This window comes from Sturnira hondurensis, unplaced genomic scaffold, assembly GCF_014824575.4.
Source record: "Sturnira hondurensis isolate 20B ecotype Veracruz unplaced genomic scaffold, ASM1482457v3 Scaffold0014384, whole genome shotgun sequence".
Taxonomy (NCBI): Eukaryota; Metazoa; Chordata; class Mammalia; order Chiroptera; family Phyllostomidae; genus Sturnira; species Sturnira hondurensis.
In genome coordinates this window covers 14,122,321-14,144,932 of record NW_028087015.1, presented here as the reverse complement: position 1 = coordinate 14,144,932, position 22,612 = coordinate 14,122,321, and the positions used below count along the sequence as shown (strand labels likewise).

The 22,612-nt window shown below is 40.2% G+C and overlaps 1 protein-coding gene across 2 annotated transcripts in view; it reads left to right on the top strand.

The window, feature by feature from the left end:
• The window catches only part of SEMA5A (semaphorin 5A), a 290,042-nt gene that overhangs the window by 222,804 nt on the left and 44,626 nt on the right, over positions 1–22,612 (top strand). For both annotated transcript variants that reach the window (XM_037062995.1, XM_037062997.1), the window contains exon 14: positions 7,314–7,461. In XM_037062995.1, coding sequence (XP_036918890.1) covers positions 7,314–7,461 — 148 coding nt within the window. The remainder of the gene's footprint in view (positions 1–7,313; positions 7,462–22,612) is intronic.

The following is a 22,612-nucleotide window of genomic DNA, read 5'->3' as shown; positions in this document are numbered from 1 at the left end:
ACCTAAGGTGGTCCTGGGTCTGGATGTATTGGCCAGTGAAGTAAAATTCTCCACCAGAACTCTATTAAGCTGCTGGAACATAGGTGATAACATATTCAAGGTCTCGGTTATATTTATAACTGGTACACATTCTTCTATTATAAGATACCCTCAATGAAGCCACAACGTGACCCAGAGTGGGGCATTCTTTTCCATGCGTAATTTAAGCTTTAAGCACATCGTGGGGACATTTCAGTTCAGTCTTGCATTTAACAGTCTGTTGGTTTTTATAGAATCTGATATTTGATTATGGCCTCATATAATCTATAGTAGTGGCATTTGACTCTTTTTCGCATATTTAAGTACATCCCTGTTTATGGTCTTTGGAGAATATCTACGTAGGTAGTTTTCACATCACTTTCAGGATCCTTCTTGTACCATACTCACATAAACTATTGTATTGATCCCGTGGGAAAGAAAATGACTTTCAATACCTTTTAATTAAAATGTAGTAAGGCTTGTGTAGAGTGATATGGATTCACTGGAGCCTCATAAAATACTCTATGCAGTCATTTCTATGTCATTAATATTTATATATACAATATAATATTTATGTATTATATTTATATACAGGTTTACTGAACAGATAGTTCTGCTAGATATTTATTACAACCTCCGAACAACCAGACAAAATCACTCTATTTTCTTTCACTGAATTCCTAAATTACCAATTAAGATTTTTATTCCTTTCCACTCAGAGGAAAACAAAAGATGAGTTTTACGAAGCAGGGTTGGCCATTTTTGAAGTAGATCCCCCAAGATACTCTTGAGAAAGTCGGCCATTTGAGAACTAACACAAGTTCAATATGTGAGAAAACTGATGGGAGAGTGGTCTCCCTGCTATTTCTAAGCCTGGTAAGATTGAGAATTGGATGGGAGTTTTAGATGCTGTATATTGTCACAGAATACAGCCCACTCAGGTCTAACCACCTTCATCTGTGTGAAGCCTCCTTTAGCATCACAGTGCCTCCACAAACCTCACACCTGCTCTCACCTTCCCGGGCTGAGCACACAGGAATGGCGACGCTGTTTAACTCTGTCTGTGGTAAACATACGAGTCTATGTGTCCTCAGTATCCATCCACGATTATTCTTAAAGCGTCGTTTTCAGGAAAAAATCAGGATGGCCAGTGTGTTTGGAGGACCTACATTTAAAATGTTCTTTTTTTTTTTAATTGAAGAAATGCTTTTGGGCTAAATGAATATTTTTTAATGAAGGAAATTTGGATTTAAGTAATAAATGGATGGGTGGTAAGAACAGGGACTATGTAAGCTTTTTATCAAATTGAACCCTCCCTATTGAATACCCCTTTCTAGTGGCTTAGAAAGAAGTTAATGAAAGCGAGAAAAAAATACATGGTTAGTCTTCACAAGCAAATAGTTCTTAGATTTCTTTGCCATGTTCTGTCGGAGATCTTTCCACCTCAGTAATATAAAGGAGTAGCATCCGTTACAGACATTTGAGAACTAAACTCAATATTAAAGGAAATGGTCTCCATTGTAAGCAACAAAGGTGTAAGCTTCCAAAATCATTAACACAATCACTTCATCCTTATTTAAACTCCACCAACCCTAAAGAACTCCTAAGAGACCACAAGTGAATAAATTGATTGTTCCCTAAAACATCCCTCTGTTAAAGCCAAGATTATAGTTAGAGACATTTCATTTGAGACAAAATCTCCAGTGTGGGGAGTAATTCGATGAGAACTTTATTGCCACAAAATCTCTTCATAACGTTTTTCTTAAGTAATAAATAAAGAAAATATCTGACTAATTTTTTCACTGAAAGGTACAGACACTCTGTGTGCTTGCTGCTGGGTGCTTTCATCAGCCTGCTTTCTGCCAGTAGAATTCCGGATTTTCTAATGCTTATTTCATTTGTATTTTCAATGTTCCTTACAATCCAAGCTGGTACTTTGCTTGTGGGTCCTTTGTGGACTTCCTTGGTGTTTACTCCACTAAACCAAACTACAGCCATAGATATTGGTGAGCTGTCCCTTCTTGGCCTGGGATCCTGCTGAGACTGCTGCAGGCCTGGCCAACACCCTACAGCTCGCTTGTGACTGAGAGGATCTATGACGCACATCCTCCATCTTGACCTCTTGAAAGGACCCTGGGTGTGATGTAATACTACCCTGATCCTTGGCTCCTTCTAAGATTTGAACAAAAGGTCACATCCTCAGCTTTTACTCCATGCCAGTCGTTTCTGGCATGCTCAGGAGCTATTTCTTAATTTTAGCATCTTTTGCCCTTAGGAGAGGCTCAGAATTGCCAAAACTATTGGGTCCTGATTACTTCTGTTTACTACTTCTCCCCTCATTTGTTTCTTTCTCCTACGTTTAACAATAAGCAGGAAGAAGAAAGGCCAGGCAGCGCCTCCAGTGCTTTGCCTGGGAATTTCCTTAACTACTGCATTTTTCAGATTATAAGACACGCTTTTTTTAACCACAAATTTTGCTTCTAAATTTTTTTCTATTTTCCTCCTCTAAAACCTAAGTTCATCTTATAGTCTGAAAAATATGGTATGTAACTGCTTTACACTTACACATGTTCTGGTTTCCATATAATTTCAGAAACAATTTGGGACGCTTTCTGCCTTGTATGAAAAGGCTCTTTCTTCTTGTGGTTTCCTAGCTCCTAAGTTCTTTTTCTTTTTTAGTTTTTTATTGTAGATATATATAGATATATTCGTACAGTTTGCCTTTTAACTCTTAAGTGTACAGTGGCATCAATTGCATTCATGGTCTTGTATAACCACAGCCACTATTTCTAAAACTTTTTCATCACCCCAAACAGAAATTCAGTAACCATTAAGCGATAACTCTTTATTTTTCCTTCCTTCCAGCCCCTGGTAACCTCTAATCTACGTTCTGTCTCCATGAATTTGCCTATTCCAGATATTTCATATAAAGTAGAGTCACAATTTTTGCCCTGTTCTCTCTTGCTTATTTCACTGAACCTGTTTTTCAAGGTTTATATATGTTGTAATATGTGTCAGAATTTCACTTTTTTTAAGGCTGAATAATATTTGATTGCATGGCTATACCATACTTTATTTGTTCATTTGTTCATTGGTTCATTTGGGTATTTTCACCTTTTTTTTAGATTTTATTTACTTATTTTTTAGAAAGAGAGGAAGGGAGGGAGAAAAATATCAACGTGTGAGAGAAAGGTTACCTCTTGCACACCCTCTCCTGGGGCACCTGGCCCACAACCCAGGCATATGCCCTGACTGGGAATCAAACCAGTGACCTTTTGGTTCTCAGGCTGGCACTCAATTCCCTGAGGCATACCAGCCAGGGCTCCACCTTTTGTCTATTGTAAATAATTCTGCAGTGAACTCTGGCATATGAGTATCTGTTCAAGTCCCACTTTATTTCTTTTGTGAATTTAACTTGGAGTACAGTTGCTAGGTTGTATGCTAATTCTAAGTTTAGATGTTTGAGGACTGCCAAACTGTTTTCCATAGTAGCAAAACCATTTTACATTCCTATGAGCAACATACAAGGGTTCCAATATTTTTTACATCCTCACCAACAATCCTTGTTATTTACTTTACCTTTTGTCTTTTATAGCCATCCTAGTAGATATAAAGTAGTTTTTCATTGTGATTTTGATTTGCATTTCCATAGGGACTAATGATGTTGAGCATCTTCTCATGTGCTAATGGCCATCTGTATGTCTTTTGGTGAAGAAATGTCTATTCAAGTCCCTTGCATATTTTTGAATTGGTTGGTTTTGTTGTTAAGTTTGAGTTCATCTTATGTCCTTCTAAATCTTCAGGGGCAGCACCCACACAGTCTAGGTTTAGACTATAACAGTCGGTTCAAGGTGATTTAGGTTTTCTGTACCATGCCCCTCAAAATTGTGCTTGCTTCTTCTACCCATTCCCGGGTCCAAAAGCCCCCTTCACAGTTTTATGTATTTCTTACAGTAGTGCCACACATGGAGGTACCAAAATCTGTTTCACTAGTTATTACATAATAATATTTCCACAAATTAAGCTGCCCAAAGCCCCACATGGTTGTTGGCTCATGGTTTTTGTGGGTGTGTAGTCTGGACACAATGTACCTGCTCCTTTGCTTCAGGATCTCACAAGACTGCAACCAAGGTGCAGACCCTGGCTGTGGTCTCATGCAAAGCTCACCTGGAGAAGGGTCTGCTTCCCGAGTTCCAGGGCTGCTGTCAGCATTCAGTTCCTTGTGCGCTGTGGGACTGACCCTGTTGGCCAGAAGCTACCCTCTCTTTCTTGCCACCTGGGCCCTTCTGGCCTCACTGCTTCGTCTAAGCCAGCAAGGGAGGGCTTTCCTGAAATAAAGGCATTACAATCTTATGTAACATAAGCATGGAAATGATAGCCTGTCATTATTGCCATATTCTGTTAGTTAGGATAGAACTAATAGGAACAAGTCCCAGGTTCCTCCCACCCTGCGTGGGAGGGGATTATACAGGTGTGAATTTCAGAAGGGTGCATCGGGCACCAGGTTAGAGTCAAGAGCGGAAGGAATAAATGGTGGGGGTGGTTTTTATATGACTTCTTAGTCTCCATACATGTGTTTACTCAATCCTTAGTGAGCTCTTTGCAAATCATTACTTTTGAAACCCTAGTGGGTTCTCTTAGCTCTTTCTTGGGATAAAAATATTAATATTATGATGGATGCAATACATGTACAGCTCCTCACATGCATTCTATTGGTATCACAAAAATCCCATTAATGGTATCACAAAAATCCCATTATTTCAGTGTATCCGGCAAAGGGACTATCACTTAGAGAGAGCCAAGGAGAAAATAATTCTGACTGGGCTCTGATTGGTGCAGGCAGACACAGGTTGCAGTGAGAAGCTATCATGGATCTAATCTAAACAGAAAACAATTTACAGCACAAAGAAATATGAAAAGAAACATGATATAGTGTTGAGAATTTAGGCTACACAGGATTATGAAAGGCAGTTCTTTTCACAGAGACTAGGTTTGTGGGGAAATGGATAATTTATGGGAAAATATTGCTGGGTTATTAATTAACTTTTAAATGCAAAATGGGAATGAACATTCATGGGCAGAATTAAAATCTTAATTTTTAATGCATCATGAAATGCATCTGTGGCTGTCAATGATTTAAGACACTAGAGATCCTAGAGAGCCCATAAAATTTCAAACTGTTCAGCTTGTTATTTGGTAAAAGCCAGTGCTATGCTGAGGACTAGAGCAGTGAGACTTCACCAGCTGGCCCATGGGGTAGGTCTCTGACACATATATTAATAAAAATCCTTGAACAAACAGACTTTCCAGGGTAACAAATTTCTAATTTCCACTTTTGTTTGTAAGCAAGAAAGTCTAGTTTAATAAGAGATGCTTCTCTGAGGAGCATGTTAGTTTGGGTGGGAGACTCAGGGGCCAGAAGGACCCTTCTCCTTTGAAACTGCAAGAATTGGAGTTAGGGGCTTGCAAGGGCTGTGCCTCTGATCAGACTGTGGGTGGATTTGTGAGTAAAAGCCCATACATGAAGGGACAGAGAGAGCCTGCAAATTTCTGCTTTCCTTTTGACATCCTTTGCAGCCACTGACATATTCAGAAAACCATGGCGTAGCTTTTTTCCCCTGGAGACCACTGTAGAAGGAAAAAGAGAAAGAAAAGGGAAGGCACATTGTGGGAAGTGTTAAAATGCCGCTAGATACGGAACTGATTAACACTGGTTGAAGTTCTATGCTTCATGCAGTTTCCAGGTTCTCCTGAAGTTTTTTTAGCTCTAATAGGCAGGGAATCTTCCAAGGTGGCCTGCTCCAGGCAAATGTGAGAAAATATTTTGTGCTTTGCGATTTGTTTTGCTATGGAAAAAAACGGTAGCTCAGGCACTGTGCTTCTTATTAAAAGTCAAATGTCTTATATTTCCTTGGTTCCCCTTACTCCTTTATTGTCTGTTTGTGTTTCTGAAAGCTGAAATTAGGGCCAAGGCCTCCAGGATGTCCATCCCTTTTAAATGTCAGTGGACGGGCTTGGAAACAGGAGCTGGTCTTCTACTTCTCGTGATACCCACAGTGAGAGAAGCTGCATGTGGAGATTTTAGAACATCTGAGAGCTCTGATGTTCTGAGTGTTCTTCACTTACTGCTTCCAAACTTGTTCTTAAACATGTAAACGTCTGTGAACGGGAACGCACTCTTTGTAATTCCCTTTGCACAGTGCCTGCAGGGTTAGGTGATTACGAATTGTGATGATATCAGAGGTAACTGACTTAGCCTCATGAGCAGGACCCTCTGCCTCCTGTTTCTAAAGGCAGATGGACTGCGTGGGGAGAAAGAAAGAAACATCTTGCATTTTAGTCTTCTCTAGAAACAAATCTGTGTTTAGTAGATAGATTGTTGTGTTTGAATAGTGTGTTAATCACCAGATGTGTCTCCCTGGATTTGGCTTTCAAGGTAGCATCTTCCTCTCCGTGAGCTGTAACTTGCAGAATACCAGGCTATTTCTTGTGTTTTGTTTTGTTTATTTGTTTCCCTAACTTCACTTCATTTCACTTGTACTATGAATAAAATGAGGAGAAGTTTGACTCACATACAGCTCAGAAAGCCCTTGTATATTTGGCTAAAAACTGGCAATATGAATGTATATGTAAAAGTACATTCACTCAGAAATAGGACTAGTATTTGTAAATAGTAGTTCAACTTTTTTTAGATAACTGGTAGTCATTTAAATTAAGGTTGGACATCATTCGGGGAGTCTGCAAGTAAAATTTAAAATACAGTCACCTAAGCAGCATATGGCATGAAGCTTTATGCTAAAATCAGGCTTTTACTTTTCTTTAACTTATATTAACTGGTTATGAACCTTGTTTTGATTCACAAGTGAAGAACAAAATCCAAATACACTTTTGCTGACTTTGTATTATTCATAACCTGCATTATCTCTTAATGTTCATGTTTAGAAGGTGAATGCCCTGCCTAGGTGTTTTCTGTGTTCTCATTGTTGGGTGTCTATTTGAAGGGTTTTTTGTTTGTTTCTCCTTTAATTGGCTGCACAGGAAGATCCATTCTGCATTGTGAGTTTAGCATTTTCTTCATTGTCTCCCGTGCATCCCATTGTCTGTGCAGACACAGCATGGCCAGCGCCACATCTGCCTCCTTTACTGAGCAACCATTTCCAGTACAAAACCTCCTCCCCACCCCCATGCCGAGCATGCCCATGTGTCCAACATCTGGTGCAGGGACGGAGCCTGGAAGGTCTGGGCCTCACATTGCACTAAGCGGTTTCCTTTTCCTCTTGCTTTCCTCCTTACAGATACTGCAATGAGCATCTGTTGTGCCCCCCGCACATGTTCTGGACGGGCTGGGGTCCTTGGGAACGGTGCACAGCCCAGTGTGGGGGCGGCATTCAAGCTCGCCGCAGGACCTGTGAGAATGGGCCCGACTGTGTGGGCTGCAACGTGGTGAGTGGAGTCCTCTGCATCCTCAACCCACCCCCTGGAGCTGGGAGGGCAGAGTCCGCACATGCTAGATGTTCTCACACTAAAATTCCCTGAACATACAAGTTACATGGTAAATACTAAGTGCCCCACAAATTCCACACATGCTAGATGTTCTCATACTAAAATTCCCTGAACATACAAGTTACATGGTAAATACTAAGTGCCCCACAAATACTAAATGCTCTGTGAACACTCTGCACTCTGCGAAGACGAGGTACTCTGTGGACTTGAGATCTCTGCACACACCAGATGCTCTACCGACACACGTGGCAACATGAGCTGCACTGCATACACTAAGTCACCCGTACACAGTACATGCTCTGTAGGTTCTGATGCTTGGTAAACATGACATGACCTGCCAGTGGAGGCTTTATACACACAGGAAATGTCTGCAGGCACTTGGTGCTCTCACACACTAGATGCTCTGCAAACATTAGATTCTTAGTAGACTCTAGATGTTTTGTAAACATTAAATGCTCTCTAAACATGACATATCTGCATGCTAGGTGCTTTGCATGCACTAGATGCCATGAATGAAATAGGTACCTGATTAATGAGAATGTTTGCTGGAAATACTGGACATTCAGGGTATCCTGGCAGCTTCTGGAATTAAATATTCACATATGGACTAGGCCACCCTAGTAGATTTTTAGTTCCCATTTCTGAGCTATGACAACTCAGCCTGCCTAACTCTAGTCAGTGAATTTGGTTTGGGGAACTGGGACGAGGTCTCTACTCTGAGCCCACACAGAGGCATGGATCGCAGGATGGACCTGAGACACTGAGGAGTGAGAAACTTTATGGGGTCATTGTCAGATCACACTAATGCCAGTTCAGAGGCAATAAAAGACAGCTTAATGGTTCTGTTTTTCTTCTGCCTTAGCAAGTCATATTTCTTTTAGCACTTTGTACCCTCAAATAAAATTGCACTTGTGTGAGCACTTTCTCAAAGGCCTGTTGCAGCTCCCCCGTGCCATCTGTTGGGTGACTGGGCCCTGACTGCTGCTGGGCTGTCACCTCATTGCTTTCTGCAGGGACTGGCACCACACAGTGGAAGCAGAGATGGGGGGGATGTTGTGGGGACGAAGTTTAGTGTGAAATGGTCTGGGTTGGTGTCCTTGTGTGCTGATCTTTCACTTGGTCATTGCAGCCTGTTGATCCCTTAGTTGGTGAAGCTGAGTGATGTTTTGTGCTGCTGTAAAGCATGTTTTTGTGAGAATTAAAAACCACGCACCCCAGACAGCCTTGGGAAATTTGGAGAGAGGAAATGGGTTATGAGATGCTTTGCCAGATATTACTCCGACCCAAGGAGACCTCTGTCACTGGGATTTACAATTAGATATTTTTCCCCCTTTGCACTGGTAGATATTGCAGTAACTTTAATAGAAGCTATTACTGATTATAGAGGCATTTCTTTCCAGGCCGGCCTGAATTACATTTCAGCCATGAAAAATCTTATTGCTTTATTTGCAATGATATGTTTATTGATATTTCAGATGCTGAATTTTAAAATCATTTATTAAAACATGAAGGGTAAATCTGTGACTATTCTCTTGTTCTCAGAAAACAATTCAAATGCGATAGCTCTAGTCTTTGCTGAAATATATCACTTCCTGCTCCCAGAGGCTCCGCATCTGAGCCTGGGATCTTTGTGCCCCTACGAGGCCCTGGCCTGTCTGCTGGGAGATTACGGGGGTGATGCCCAGAGTTTCTCTCCCACTTTAACTTTGAAATTTTAAATACTCAGAAAACATTTCAAATCATTCATGTTCTCATTCAAATTTACTTTAATAATTACACTTAAAATCACTTTATTTTATTTTATTTTTTTAAAGAAGTCATTTTGCCATTTTATTCCCTCTTTTTTTTAAAGATTTTTTTATTTATTTATCTTTAGAGGGGAAGGGAAGGAGAGAAGGAGAGAAATATCAATGTACGGTTGCCTCTCGTGAGTCCCCTGCTGGGAACCGGCCTGCAACCCAGGCATGTGCCCCGACTGGGAATCGAACTGCAATTGTGTGGTTCGCAGGCCTGCGCTCAATCCATTGAGCTATACCAGCCAGAGCTAAAATCACTTTAATGAAAGAAAAATTATATTAAGGGAAGTGTGGCATTATCTTCAATCTAGTCACAGGTTTATGTGTGCGTACACACGTGAGATACACCTGACTATAATGTAAAAATTGAATGTCTTTATAAGAGGTTAATTTATTTATTGCTTTTCTTGTATCCAAGTTCACAGAATTATGGTGCATAAAACAACTATGACATAGTTGTCAAACCCAGAGAATGAGCCTGATGTCAGTTCTTTGTATTACAGGTCGTTTTCATCATTTATTTACTTACTTATTTATTGTGTTTCCCACCAAAGTGGATCTGTTGGCTGTGTACTTCCAGGAAGGTGTTACTATGGCACAGTGGGGCGATCTCTTTTACAGTAGAAGCACAACCTTTATTTTCCTCCCCACATGGCTTTTCCTGTGTATCCCAGTGTCTGCTCTGAGGCAGGAACGCCAGCTCACGCCCACTGGGGAACATGAGCAGGATGAGGGAAGGGCTTGGTGTTTTTAGATTACTTAGAAAGTGTACATTATCGACTAAATTTCTAAGAAGTTTATTCAAAAATAAAAGCTATTTAAAGTAATATCTAGACCTTCATATTCATATATAGCTGTGATTTATTAATTTTTGGCCACAAAGTATGCTTGTTTTTAGTGGAGGGGTTTTATCAAGACTGTAGCTGTAAGTATAGGTAATTTATTGATTTTTGGAGTCGTGAGGTTAATTAGCAGCTTGTCAATATCTCACTGGTTGGTGAGTTGGATGATATTTCTGACTGTCAGTCTCCTCCTCTGAGAAGGCGGTGATGGTCCCTTCCCCCCCATAACTGCTGGTAAGTGTCGTATTTGCTGGTGGCGTGAAGCTCTGGTAGAAGGCCTCATCTTTCCAGCCTTTCACTGTGAGTTCCCCTTCCTGCTCTCATTTCTTTAATTGTTACTCCTGAGCTTCAGCTGCTTCTCTGAGCTCAGGCTTATTGAAAGTGACAATATGCTAATGAACGTTACTTATACAGTAAAGGACATGCTTATGGAAAGTATAAGAACCTGAATTTCCTGAATACTACAGCAGTATGAACAGGATATAGAAGACATGTGAATCTTTCCTTGCTCCGACATGTTAAAACAAATTGTACGGAAAGACTTCCCAAGTTTCATCTGTGGAATTCGTACATCCTGGCTTTGGATGAGCCTCCAAGCCTTGACTTAAATCTCAGAGAGAAGTTCGGTTCAGACAGTTAAGGGCCCTCCGTGAGAACCATCAGTTTCTTCCATGAAACCCTGCTCATAAAGTGCCGAACACTGATACGTCCTTAAGGACCTGTTTCAGGGCTTTTGGATAAGTATGCAGAAGTGAGCTTGCTGGTTCCTATGGCAGTTCCATTTTTAATTTCTGGACGCACTTTCATACTGTTTTCCATTGTGGCTGCACCATTTTGTACTATTGGCATCAACACTGTTTCAGGGAGAAAAAGTTCTATATTGAGTAATAGCGATAAAGACAATGGACATTTTATAATTTATCATATGTTTAATAGATTTTATTTATTTATCTTTAGAGGGGAAGGGAAGGAGAGAAGGAGAGAAATATCAATGTATAGTTGTCTCTCGTGAGTCCCTTGCCGGGAACTGGCCCACAACCCAGGCATGTGCCCTGACTGGGAATTGAACCTCGATCATGTGGTTCGCAGGCCCGCACTCAATCCACTGTATAATTTATCATATTAAAAACTACTTTTAAGTTAACAAAATATCAATATTTTACATTAACACCTTACATTAACTGCATATTATTATTTTATGTTATATTTTGGCATACCATGTTTTATTTTTAACTTGTTTAGGTAATATCCAGTAAACATAATGATAATTATTAGATCAAGTCTTAAATATCCTGACACTACATAGTAGCAAATGAAATTATAATTAAGTATACTTTAGTTATTATTTAGGCATGTTACCTCATGTTATCATGTTTCAGTTTAGATTTAAATCGTGTGTTACATAACAAAGTAATTAACTTTTATTGAGCACCTACTTTATGCCATACACTGCACTAAGAGCAATTAAAATGTATTATGTTTGTTCTTCCTCTACCTCTGCTAGGCAGTGAAAACATTTGCACTATTACTTCTTCTTGGAGATGGGGAAACTCGCTTGAGAAAGATGGGCCAACTTGGCCGGTTGCACGTTGTTGGTGGGTGGCTAGGCCAGACTTTGAGATCTGGATCTCTGGGCACAAGTAGAATTTAGTGACAAGACTTCATTTGCATAACATTTTTGCTCAGTGTTAAGTAATAAGTAGTAGATCTTTATTTTATTCTTTTCTAATTTAGGACTAAGTGTTTCTTAAAAGAAGGAGCTTTTTTGTCTTTGGATAACAGTTCTCTCATGCATTGGCACCCTTGATTTTCATAATACTGTGATCATATTCCCTCAGCCAACCACGAGAGTACTATTAAGAGATTATTATGAGCATGGAAATTAATTGGATATGAACTCATAACGTATTTAATTCAATGTTTAGCCTGAAAATTAGAACACATGAAAGGAACAAAAGATAAAATAGTATGCTGTATAAATAGAATTGCTTCTGAAATAAATGTAGCTAAAGATTTTCTCAAAGGCTTAGCTGATACGTGAAAGAATAGAGCTAAAGACAGTGTCAGATATAGCAAAGATAATTCCAAAATAGAAACAGATTCAATATTGCTGGTCCTGTATTTATTACTGATATTTCACATACAATGGAAAACCATTGATGAAAAGCTATGATATATGATATTAGCAGGGAGGATAGGAGAGATACCTAATTCCTAAAAAAGAACTGGACCACAGAAGGCCTGGAAAGGTCAAGGAGAAAGACATTAAAGTCAGTACATGTTGTCAGAGGGATTCTGTGGAGGTTGATCAGAATTGATACAACAAACTAAAAATTGTTTGTGTCCCTATGTACAAATTGAGGGACAAGTGAAACCTGGCAATCCAAAGTTTAAATATGTTTAAGATGTAAGAAAATAATGACAGTATTACAAAAATACCTCATTTTTATAAGGACATTGGAGTTTGCAGAATATTTTGGAAATATCATTAAATACATTCCTCATTATCCAGGAGATAATCAGGGTCCAGAGGAAACTAGTTATATACCTAGAACCTGGCAGCCGGCAGAGGAAGACCCCATATCCACACCCCTTAGGTGTGCTCCCCCAAGGTCCTTAACGGCCCAGGGCTCTGTAGCTTCTTCAGAAAATACTGGGGCAAGGACTTTGTGATTAGCTGGCAGTAGCCAATATCCCACAGGGGATAATTAGCTAGATGGATTCAAAAGCTAGATGGATTCAAAAGTAGTTATTAGAAACACTCATTTTCTTTTCTCCTAAATGGATAAAGTTATTTCTGGTACCCCCTTTATTATTTTCACTACTACACTATTTTTAAGGAAATCAAAGCCTCTTGCATGGACACCTCCTTATCTTTAAATGGTTCAGCTGGAAGAAATGAAAGTTTTTAAACCTGAACAACTACCACATGTTGCCATGTATAATGTACAGTATTTTGCCCAAATTTTTGAGGGGGAAACAAGGATGCACATTATACGTGGGTAGTACCTGAAATACCTTGTATCTGTTCTTCTTGTGTTTTGTAATTATTTGTTACATAAAATTTCTTATAGCATATTTTCAAAAATAAATGCTAAATTTTTTATAATACAAAAGACAAGTATCTAAATATAAATGAATAAATAAATTGAATTAAAAATTTAAAGCAAAAGCTTTTTCCCCCTTAAAGTTTGAGCCCAAAAACTTGGGGGCTCATTATGCACAGCAAAGTACAGCAGTCCATTGGCTGCATGCTAGTTGTCGTTGGTTGTTCATTTCCTTTGTTCCCATATTTACCATTACGTCAGTTCCAGACAGTGACTTTTCTCTAGGTCCATGCCCCTGCTGTGGAGGATGGATGCATTTTTATGAGCAGCTCCATGGGGAGTTCTCTACTTGTTTAATGACTTTCATGTGCTTTTATTTCCTTTGTACAATACAAGCCCAGCATATACTAGACTACAGGTACTTGAACATTGCCAGTTTCTCACCAAGTTGTGTGTTAAAGTGTCATGATTTCACTTTGGGCCAAGATCCACTTTTTTTGTGTTTATTTGTTGCCCTAGACAACACCCTAAAAGCTCAGTCACAGGTGCTGGCCTCTTGCCCAGGCTTCTTGTATGGGCTACTTTTTGAGGTGTATACTTTTTCTTTTCCTTCCTGGATATAGAAGCTGCCTCTCAAATGCCACTTCACAACTTATATTAAAGGCATGCTTTTTCTTAAGCATTAATTCTATTGGAAATTATCTAAAATGTTGTGATCTAATGTGATCCATTACTGGGAAAGCTCAACAAATGACCTTCACAGTATAAACTCTTGCACTGCAGTATGTTTCTAAAATGCATTCCATTAAATTTTAAAATATTCTTCTGCATGGGGAAGGATCATCCTCCCTAACTGAAGCTTGATATTTCCCCTTCTTAGCATGGAGATGCAAAATTCACTTCCTTTTTGTTATATCTCAGTGAAGAGAGATATAACAGTTATGAAAGATGGGTAGAGTAAAAATGTCACATTTTGTTAAAAGAAGCTTGAAGGACTTCCAGTTAATATGGAGGGGTAGGTAGACACGATTTTCCTCTTTGCACAACCACAAGAAGAATCACACCTAACTTCAAAACAAAGAACACCCAGAACTGCCAGAAAAGGAAACTGTATGGAAGTCCAACAACCGAGGAGTTAAGCCATATTCACCCACATAGGTGGGAGGGGTGGAGAAATATGGTGTAGTGCAGAGACAGCAGCAGAACAGGCAGTCCCACATTCATATATGAGGGGTAAAAGTCAGGAGAGATAGTTTAGGAGCAAGGGACCCCAGCCCAGCACGAGACCGCACAGCCCAGGGTTCCAGTACTGCAAAGAGAAAGCCTTGTAACTTCTGGCTAGAAAAACCAGTGGGGATTGAAGTAACAGAAGACATTTCTGGTTACTCAGGAGAGCCTATTTAAAGGGCCTGCATAGTTGTAAATAAGCAAACCTACCCACTCTGGGATTTAACACCAGGACAACAGCTGAAAGGGTGCCAGCTGCATATAGGGAGTAGGTGAAGTGACTGGAAAAGGGACAAGTGCCTGACAAACCTCCAGAAGCCAGGCAGCAGCATTGTCTCTCTCCATGCCTCCCCACCACACACAGAGCCACAAAGTGGTGAAGCAGATTGTCCCGCCCTGGTGAATACCTCAGGCTCCATACACCTTAATAGGTGCACCAAGGCAAGGTGTCAAAGCAGCTCTACCTTAAACACAAAAGCAAACACAGGGAAGCTGCCAAAGTGAGGAAACAAAGAAATATGGCCCAAATGAAAGAATGGAACAAAACCCCAGGTAAAGAAATAAACAAAACAGAGAGAGCCAAACTATCAGATACAGAATTCAAAACACAGGTGGCCAGGACGCTGAGTGAAATCACTGAGTGTGGCAATAACATAAGGGAAGAAATGAAGCCTATATACTAAGTGAAATATGCTAAGAAAAATCCACAGGGAACCAACAGTGAAGGGAAGGAAGCCAGGGTTCAAATCAATGATTTGGAACAAAAAGAAGAAATAAACATTCAACCAGAATAGAATGAAGAAATAATAATTCAAAAAAAATAAGGAGAGTATAAGACTCTGGGGCATCTCCAAACATGCCAGCATCTGAATCATAGGGATGCCAGAAGGAGAAGAGGAAGAGCAAAACATTGAAAACTTTTTAAAAAATTGATGAAAGAAAGCTCTCTAATCTGGTGAAGGAAATAGACATACGAGTCCAGGAAGAACAGAGTCCCAAACAAGTTGGACACAAAGAGGACCACATCAAGACACATCATAATTAAAATACCAAAGGTTAAAGATAAAGAGAGAATCTTAAAAGCTGCAAGAGAAAAGCAGAGAGTTCCCTACAAATGAGTTCCCATAAGACTATCAGCTGATGTCCCAAAAGAAACTTTGCAGGCAATAGCTATTCAAAGTGATGAAAAGCAAGGATTTAACCACCTAGAATACTCTGTCCAGCAAAGCTATCATTTAGAATAGAAGGGCAGATAAAAGGCTTCTCACACAGGGTAAAGCTAAAGGAGCTTATCGTCACCAAGCCTTTATCAAAAGAAATGTTAAAGGGACTTGTTTAAGAAAAAGAAGAAGATAAAAACTAGGAAAATTAAAATGATGACAAACTCACAACTATTAACAACTGAATCTAAAAAAACAAACAAAAACAAACTAAGCAAACAACTAGAACAGAAATAGAACCACAGAAATGAAGATCACATGAAGTGTTATCAGTGGGGAGGGAGTAGGGAGAGAATGAAGGAAAAGATACCAGTATTAAGAAGCATGATTGGTAGGTACAAAACAGACAGGAGGGTGTTTAGTACAGGAAATGTAGGAGCCAAAGATGTTCTGTGCATGACCCATGGATATGGATTAAGTGGGAGGCAAGGATTGCTGGAGGGAAGGGGAGTACTGGGCAGAGGGCAGCTAAGGGAGAAAACTGGGACAAATGTAATAGCGTAATCAATAAAATGTACTTAAAATAAATAAAAGAAGCTTGAGTAGTTTGAAAAACTTGGTATCAGTTCAGAAAATCAAGGGATATAGCGGGCGGCTACAAAAGTATAGGTTTTCTGAAATTTAGCAGTGGAAGTTCAGTGATCAAGTTTAAGAGCGATGCATGATGCAGAGGGAGAGAAAAGGAAAGTGATGGATCACAGGAAATCACTCCATCAAAAGTCTGTCTCTCAAACACATAAATTATCAGCTGCAGTCTCCAAAACTGCCATTGATATGGAGGACCAGAGCATTTCGCAGAAATGTTTTTATTCATAGAGTTGGAAGAGTTGCACAGACTTCTGTGGCTCTACACAAAATCAGGCTTGTTTCTGCCCTGGCTGGTGTAGCTCAGTGGATTGAGCTCGGGCCTGCGAACCACACGATCGTGGTTCGATTCCCAGTCGGGGCACATGCCTGGGTTGCAGGCCAGTTCCCAGTGGGGGACTCATGAGAGGCAACCATACATTGATATTTCTCTCCTTCTCTCCTTCCCTTTCCCTCTAAAGATAAATAAATAAAATATTTTTAAAAAATCAGGCTTGTTTCTGCCTATAAGACTTTAAATACAGTGATTTCATAATTCATTGAAAGGAGAAACTTACATGAATAGAGATTTTCTCTTGTAAAAGTGGCTTGTAAGATGCACAAAGAGATTTTATTCCTTTACAGTTTACCAGTCATTTCCAGGATAAAGCTTTTCCTATACCAGGCACTAAAACACCTAACTGTACGTAGGGAAACACAGCCACAGCATTCTCCTTTATAATAATTTGTACTAAATGGCCACATATTCATGACATGAATACATTGTATCCACACAACATACTGATTTTTTTAAAAGTGTAACAAATACTAAGTTGTCATCATTTAAACAGGGGACTCCATATCTCTATATTAAATGATGTCCGATTTTTTATTATTTTAAAAAAAATTTATTTATTTATCTTCAGAGAGGAAGGGAAGGAGAGAAGGAGAGAAATATCAATGTATGGTTGCCTCTCATGAGTCCCCTCATGGGAACTGGCCTGCAACCCAGGCATGTGCCCGGACTGGGAATTGAACTGCGATCGTGTGGTTCGCAGGCCCGTGCTCAACCCGCTGATCTATACCAGCCAGGGCTTAAATTATGTCAGATTTTTAACTGCCACAACATTAAATAATAAAACATGGCTTTCTAAATTTGAAGCCTTGGAAAACATTCCTCCAAACATAATCTGGAAATATTCTTCTCCAAATGCGTCTTCCACCTTTGATCGTAGCCCTGCTGACACTTTGGGCTAATCGTGGAGTTTTCATAGACAACACTCCTGGAGTTGTCCTCTAGTCGATTTTGATGTCCCTGCTAAATCGGGTATGTATTTCTTTCAATTTCTGTAGCTCACCTTGTCTGTTTCTAGTTGAACTGGGCACTTGCCACTTCAATTAAAGAGAAGACTCTTAGTTTTTAAAAGGTGATTCAGTTATCCTACTGAATTCCCTTTGACATGATGTGCTGAGATGCTCTCCCTCTCCCTAGAAGCCAGTGGAGGGGAGTGAGTTGGCAGAATCAAGACTGGGCTCTTGTATTGATTTGCATCTGTGGGTACTTCTGTCTCCCCTTCAATTTTTAAAAATAGTATTCCAGTCCAGCATCTCACTGCACGGGCTGGAGTTATGTCTTCAGGAGGCATTTTCATGCATTGTAGCAGCTTGGGCTGTGATTGCAGAACAGGCTGCCCACTTGGCCGTCCCAGTCAGAGACCTGTGGCTGGACCCTGGCAGTAACTCAGCTTAGCCAACTTACAGGAAAGGCGGAGAGAGGGGCAGGGGTCTGACCCACTGCAGGGTCATGTTGGAGAGGCCAGTGTTGCANACTGAATCTAAAAAAACAAACAAAAACAAACTAAGCAAACAACTAGAACAGAAATAGAACCACAGAAATGAAGATCACATGAAGTGTTATCAGTGGGGAGGGAGTAGGGAGAGAATGAAGGAAAAGATACCAGTATTAAGAAGCATGATTGGTAGGTACAAAACAGACAGGAGGGTGTTTAGTACAGGAAATGTAGGAGCCAAAGACGTTCTGTGCATGACCCATGGATATGGATTAAGTGGGAGGCAAGGATTGCTAGAGGGAAGGGGAGTACTGGGCAGAGGGCAGCAAGGGAGAAAACTGGGACAAATGTAATAGCGTAATCAATAAAATGTACTTAAAATAAATAAAAGAAGCTTGAGTATTTTGAAAAACTTGGTATCAGTTCAGAAAATCAAGGGATATAGCGGGTGGCTACAAAAGTATAGGTTTTCTGAAATTTAGCAGTGGAAGTTCAGTGATCAAGTTTAAGAGCGATGCATGATGCAGAGGGAGAGAAAAGGAAAGTGATGGATCACAGGAAATCACTCCATCAAAAGTCTGTCTCTCAAACACATAAATTATCAGCTGCAGTCTCCAAAACTGCCATTGATATGGAGGACCAGAGCATTTCGCAGAAATGTTTTTATTCATAGAGTTGGAAGAGTTGCACAGACTTCTGTGGCTCTACACAAAATCAGGCTTGTTTCTGCCCTGGCTGGTGTAGCTCAGTGGATTGAGCTCGGGCCTGCGAACCACACGATCGCGGTTCGATTCCCAGTCGGGGCACATGCCTGGGTTGCAGGCCAGTTCCCAGCAGGGGACTCACGAGAGGCAACCATACATTGATATTTCTCTCCTTCTCTCCTTCCCTTTCCCTCTAAAGATAAATAAATAAAATAATTTTAAAAAATCAGGCTTGTTTCTGCCTATAAGACTTTAAATACAGTGATTTCATAATTAATTGAAAGGAGAAACTTACATGAATAGAGATTTTCTTTTGTAAAAGTGGCTTGTAAGATGCACAAAGAGATTTTATTCCTTTACAGTTTACCAATCATTTCCAGGATAAAGCTTTTCCTATACCAGGCACTAAAACACCTAACTGTACGTAGGGAAACACAGTCACAGCATTCTCCTTTATAATAATTTTTACTAAATAGCCACATATTCATGACATGAATACATTGTATCCACACAACATACTGATTTTTTTAAAAGTTTAACAACTACTAAGTTGTCATCATTTAAACAGGGGACTCCACATCTCTGTATTAAATGATGTCCGATTTTCTATTATTTTTATTATTTAAAAAAATTATTTATCTTCAGAGAGGAAGGGAAGGAGAGAAGGAGAGAAATATCAATGTATGGTTGCCTCTCGTGAGTCCCCTTGTGGGAACTGGCCTGCAACCCAGGCATGTACCCTGACTGGGAATTGAACTGCGATCGTGTGGTTCACAGGCCTGGGCTCAACCCGCTGATCTACACCAGCCAGGGCTTAAATGATGTCAGATTTTTAACTGCCACAACATTAAATAATAAAACATGGCTTTCTAAATTTGAAGCCTTGGAAAACATTCCTCCGAACATAATCTGGAAATATTCTTCTCCAAATGCGTCTTCCATCTTTGATTGTAGCCCTGCTGACACTTTGGGCTAATCGTGGAGTTTTCATAGACAACACTCCTGGAGTTGTCCTCTAGTCAATTTTGATGTCCCTGCTAAATCGGGTATGTATTTCTGTCAATTTCTGTAGCTCACCTTGTCTGTTTCTAGTTGAACTGGGCACTTGCCACTTCAATTAAAGAGAAGACTCTTAGTTTTTAAAAGGTGATTCAGTTATCCTACTGAATTCCCTTTGACATGATGTGCTGAGATGCTCTCCCTCTCCCTAGAAGCCAGTGGAGGGGAGTGAGTTGGCAGAATCAAGACTGGGCTCTTGTATTGATTTGCATCTGTGGGTACTTCTGTCTCCCCTTCAATTTTTAAAAATAGTATTCCAGTCCAGCATCTCACTGCACGGGCTGGAGTTATGTCTTCAGGAGGCATTTTCATGCATTGTAGCAGCTTGGGCTGTGATTGCAGAACAGGCTGCCCACTTGGCCGTCCCAGTCAGAGACCTGTGGCTGGACCCTGGCAGTAACTCAGCTTAGCCAACTTACAGGAAAGGCGGAGAGAGGGGCAGGGGTCTGACCCACTGCAGGGTCATGTTGGAGAGGCCAGTGTTGCATCAGCTTTAAAACCTTCTCTAAAATCAAGTAAATAAACAAGCAAACAAAAGACTTTTCTTTGAGGAAAGCTTTGTCATTTACTGGATTGTCCTTCTTGTGGTATGGTTGACTCAGGCTTGTAAGATCTGCATGCATCCCAGTCTGAAATGATGTTTGCCTGAGTCACACTGGTGGAACCAGAATCTGAGCATCCAGAATTTTTACCCATGCCATTCTGTCACTGTTTAGTCAGTATTAAGCCTCTAGCCCCCGATGGGCTTTCTGGATAGCAGGGTGAAGAAGGGAATCACAGTCCCTGCTTGGAACTTAGGACAGAGTCCTTACTTGAGGAGCTTAAACCAAAGTGGTCTGTGTATGAGTTTGTTTGGTACCTTATTTTTATTTGTGGTGCTCTTGTTCTCAATGTACTTTAATCCCAGTTTCCACTTGGCAAGGCTGGAGCATGTGGTAGAGTTCGTTCACCCATGTAAAAGTGCAGCCGCAGGATTTTCAGAAGAGTTTTGATCACCTTATACTTGTCATTTGGTTTGGCTCATGGCAGGCGGTTCTTTTTTTTGGAGAGAAAATCTGTTTAATGACATCAATGGTATGTTTTCATTGTACTTAAGATTTGCATTTCACATTTTATTATTTCATCTGAGCACCTCCAATGGAATTATTGAACATGTATAATTTCAGTTGTTAAAGCAATTCACACACGTAATAGTTTTCAAAGCAACTTGTAATTAAGTAAAGAAGGAAGTGACAGATGTTTGAGTGGGAAAAATGGTTTGAGAATATTGACTATTTTCACAGACACCATCATTTCTTTTTTCTCAAGTGTTATCCCATTAGTAATCCTAGAATTTTCTAAGAACTTTAGTCTACTTCAGACCTCTTCTGTGTGACTGACTACGAGTAAGAAGCTAGTGCTACATTTAGATGTTACTCTCTTTCTAAGTGGAAACACAATGCTATATTTAGAAGCCTTCCACGTTTGTCAGAAAAGAAGTCTAATTATTTTGCTCTGTGGTCCAATGATGAGCCACCAAGCAGGCATTTTTAGAGCAGTTGCCTCTTCATTTCATTCCACTGCACGTTTTTTTTCTAGATCTCTTTGACTGGCAGAATCTCCTGAGGTTCTGGTTTGAGAGAAAAAGTTGTAATAAAGACCCTTAAAGATGGAATTGGCTCATACCATGTCACATTCTTGCATTATTTTATAAGCCATGCTGCCTGAGAAAGTAACATTTCATACACTCCTCTCTGGCATCTTGGTTCTTTCCTGGTGTGAAACATTTCCCCCATCTGTTCCAGTCCATCCTGGTCCTGTGAAATTTCCCAGTTCGAGACCATTAGAAAGCAGTCCTCCAAGGAACTCTAGTGTCGGCATGTGGGAGAAAGAGAGGGCAATGGATGAAAGAAGGAAGCTGTGGAATCTACTTATAAAACGATTCAGGCTCTGCATACGAAACCAGAAGCACATGAACCGTGGCCTCTCAAAAGAGAGTGAGGCAGGAACAGAAGTACAACCAGACAGAATCCAGGCCATAGGAGCTTCTGATGTTCTCCAGGCAGTTTTCCTTTTGACACTTATGTAATTGATTTCTTTCTCTTATCCTCTTGCAACTGCTAAAACCACTTGATGAGAAGGCCCCGACATCTGACAGTGAAGGGGAGGAAAGAACTGCCTGTTACGAGTCATCTTGGAGAATTAATCTGTCTAACGTTTGGTGTGATCTCCTATGGTATTGTTAATTTCTAAATAGTTTTACATATGGAGAAAAGAGCATTCTCAATGACTTTGGTTACTGATCTGTGTCTGTCATTCTATTCTTTGTAGAATTTTCAGAGCTTTTCATCTGAGTATTTAAAGAAGCAAAAACATTGAACACCTATTGTGTATCCAGAACTGACCTAGGTGCTATGAAAGATATACAGGGATGGGCAGTAAAACTCCTAACCTCAAGGACATAACTTTCTAGCTTAAGAGAAAAAGTATAAAACAGATAGCTAGAATAGAAGGATGAAGCTAGGAATACCAATAGATCAATTAAGAGAAAGCAATGAGGGAGAGTTTATCTCTGGCTGGATGGGTCAAGGGCACCCACACAGTATATCCAGGATTTGGCCAGGTTGAGATGGAGTGGGAGATTCGCTATGAAAGGAACATGAGTGAAGAGTAGGAGTCAGAGGATGTGGGATAGCCCTAAATAGCATCGTTTGGGTGACGTGAGGATGTGTAAAGTTATGTGGCCAGACACAGACTTGGAATGTAAGTTGTTTCAGTTCTAAAGGTCTTGAGTACCAGGCTCCATGATGCAACCTGTCATTTAGCTCTCATTGCATTTGCAGTTAGGTAATTATAGGGACAC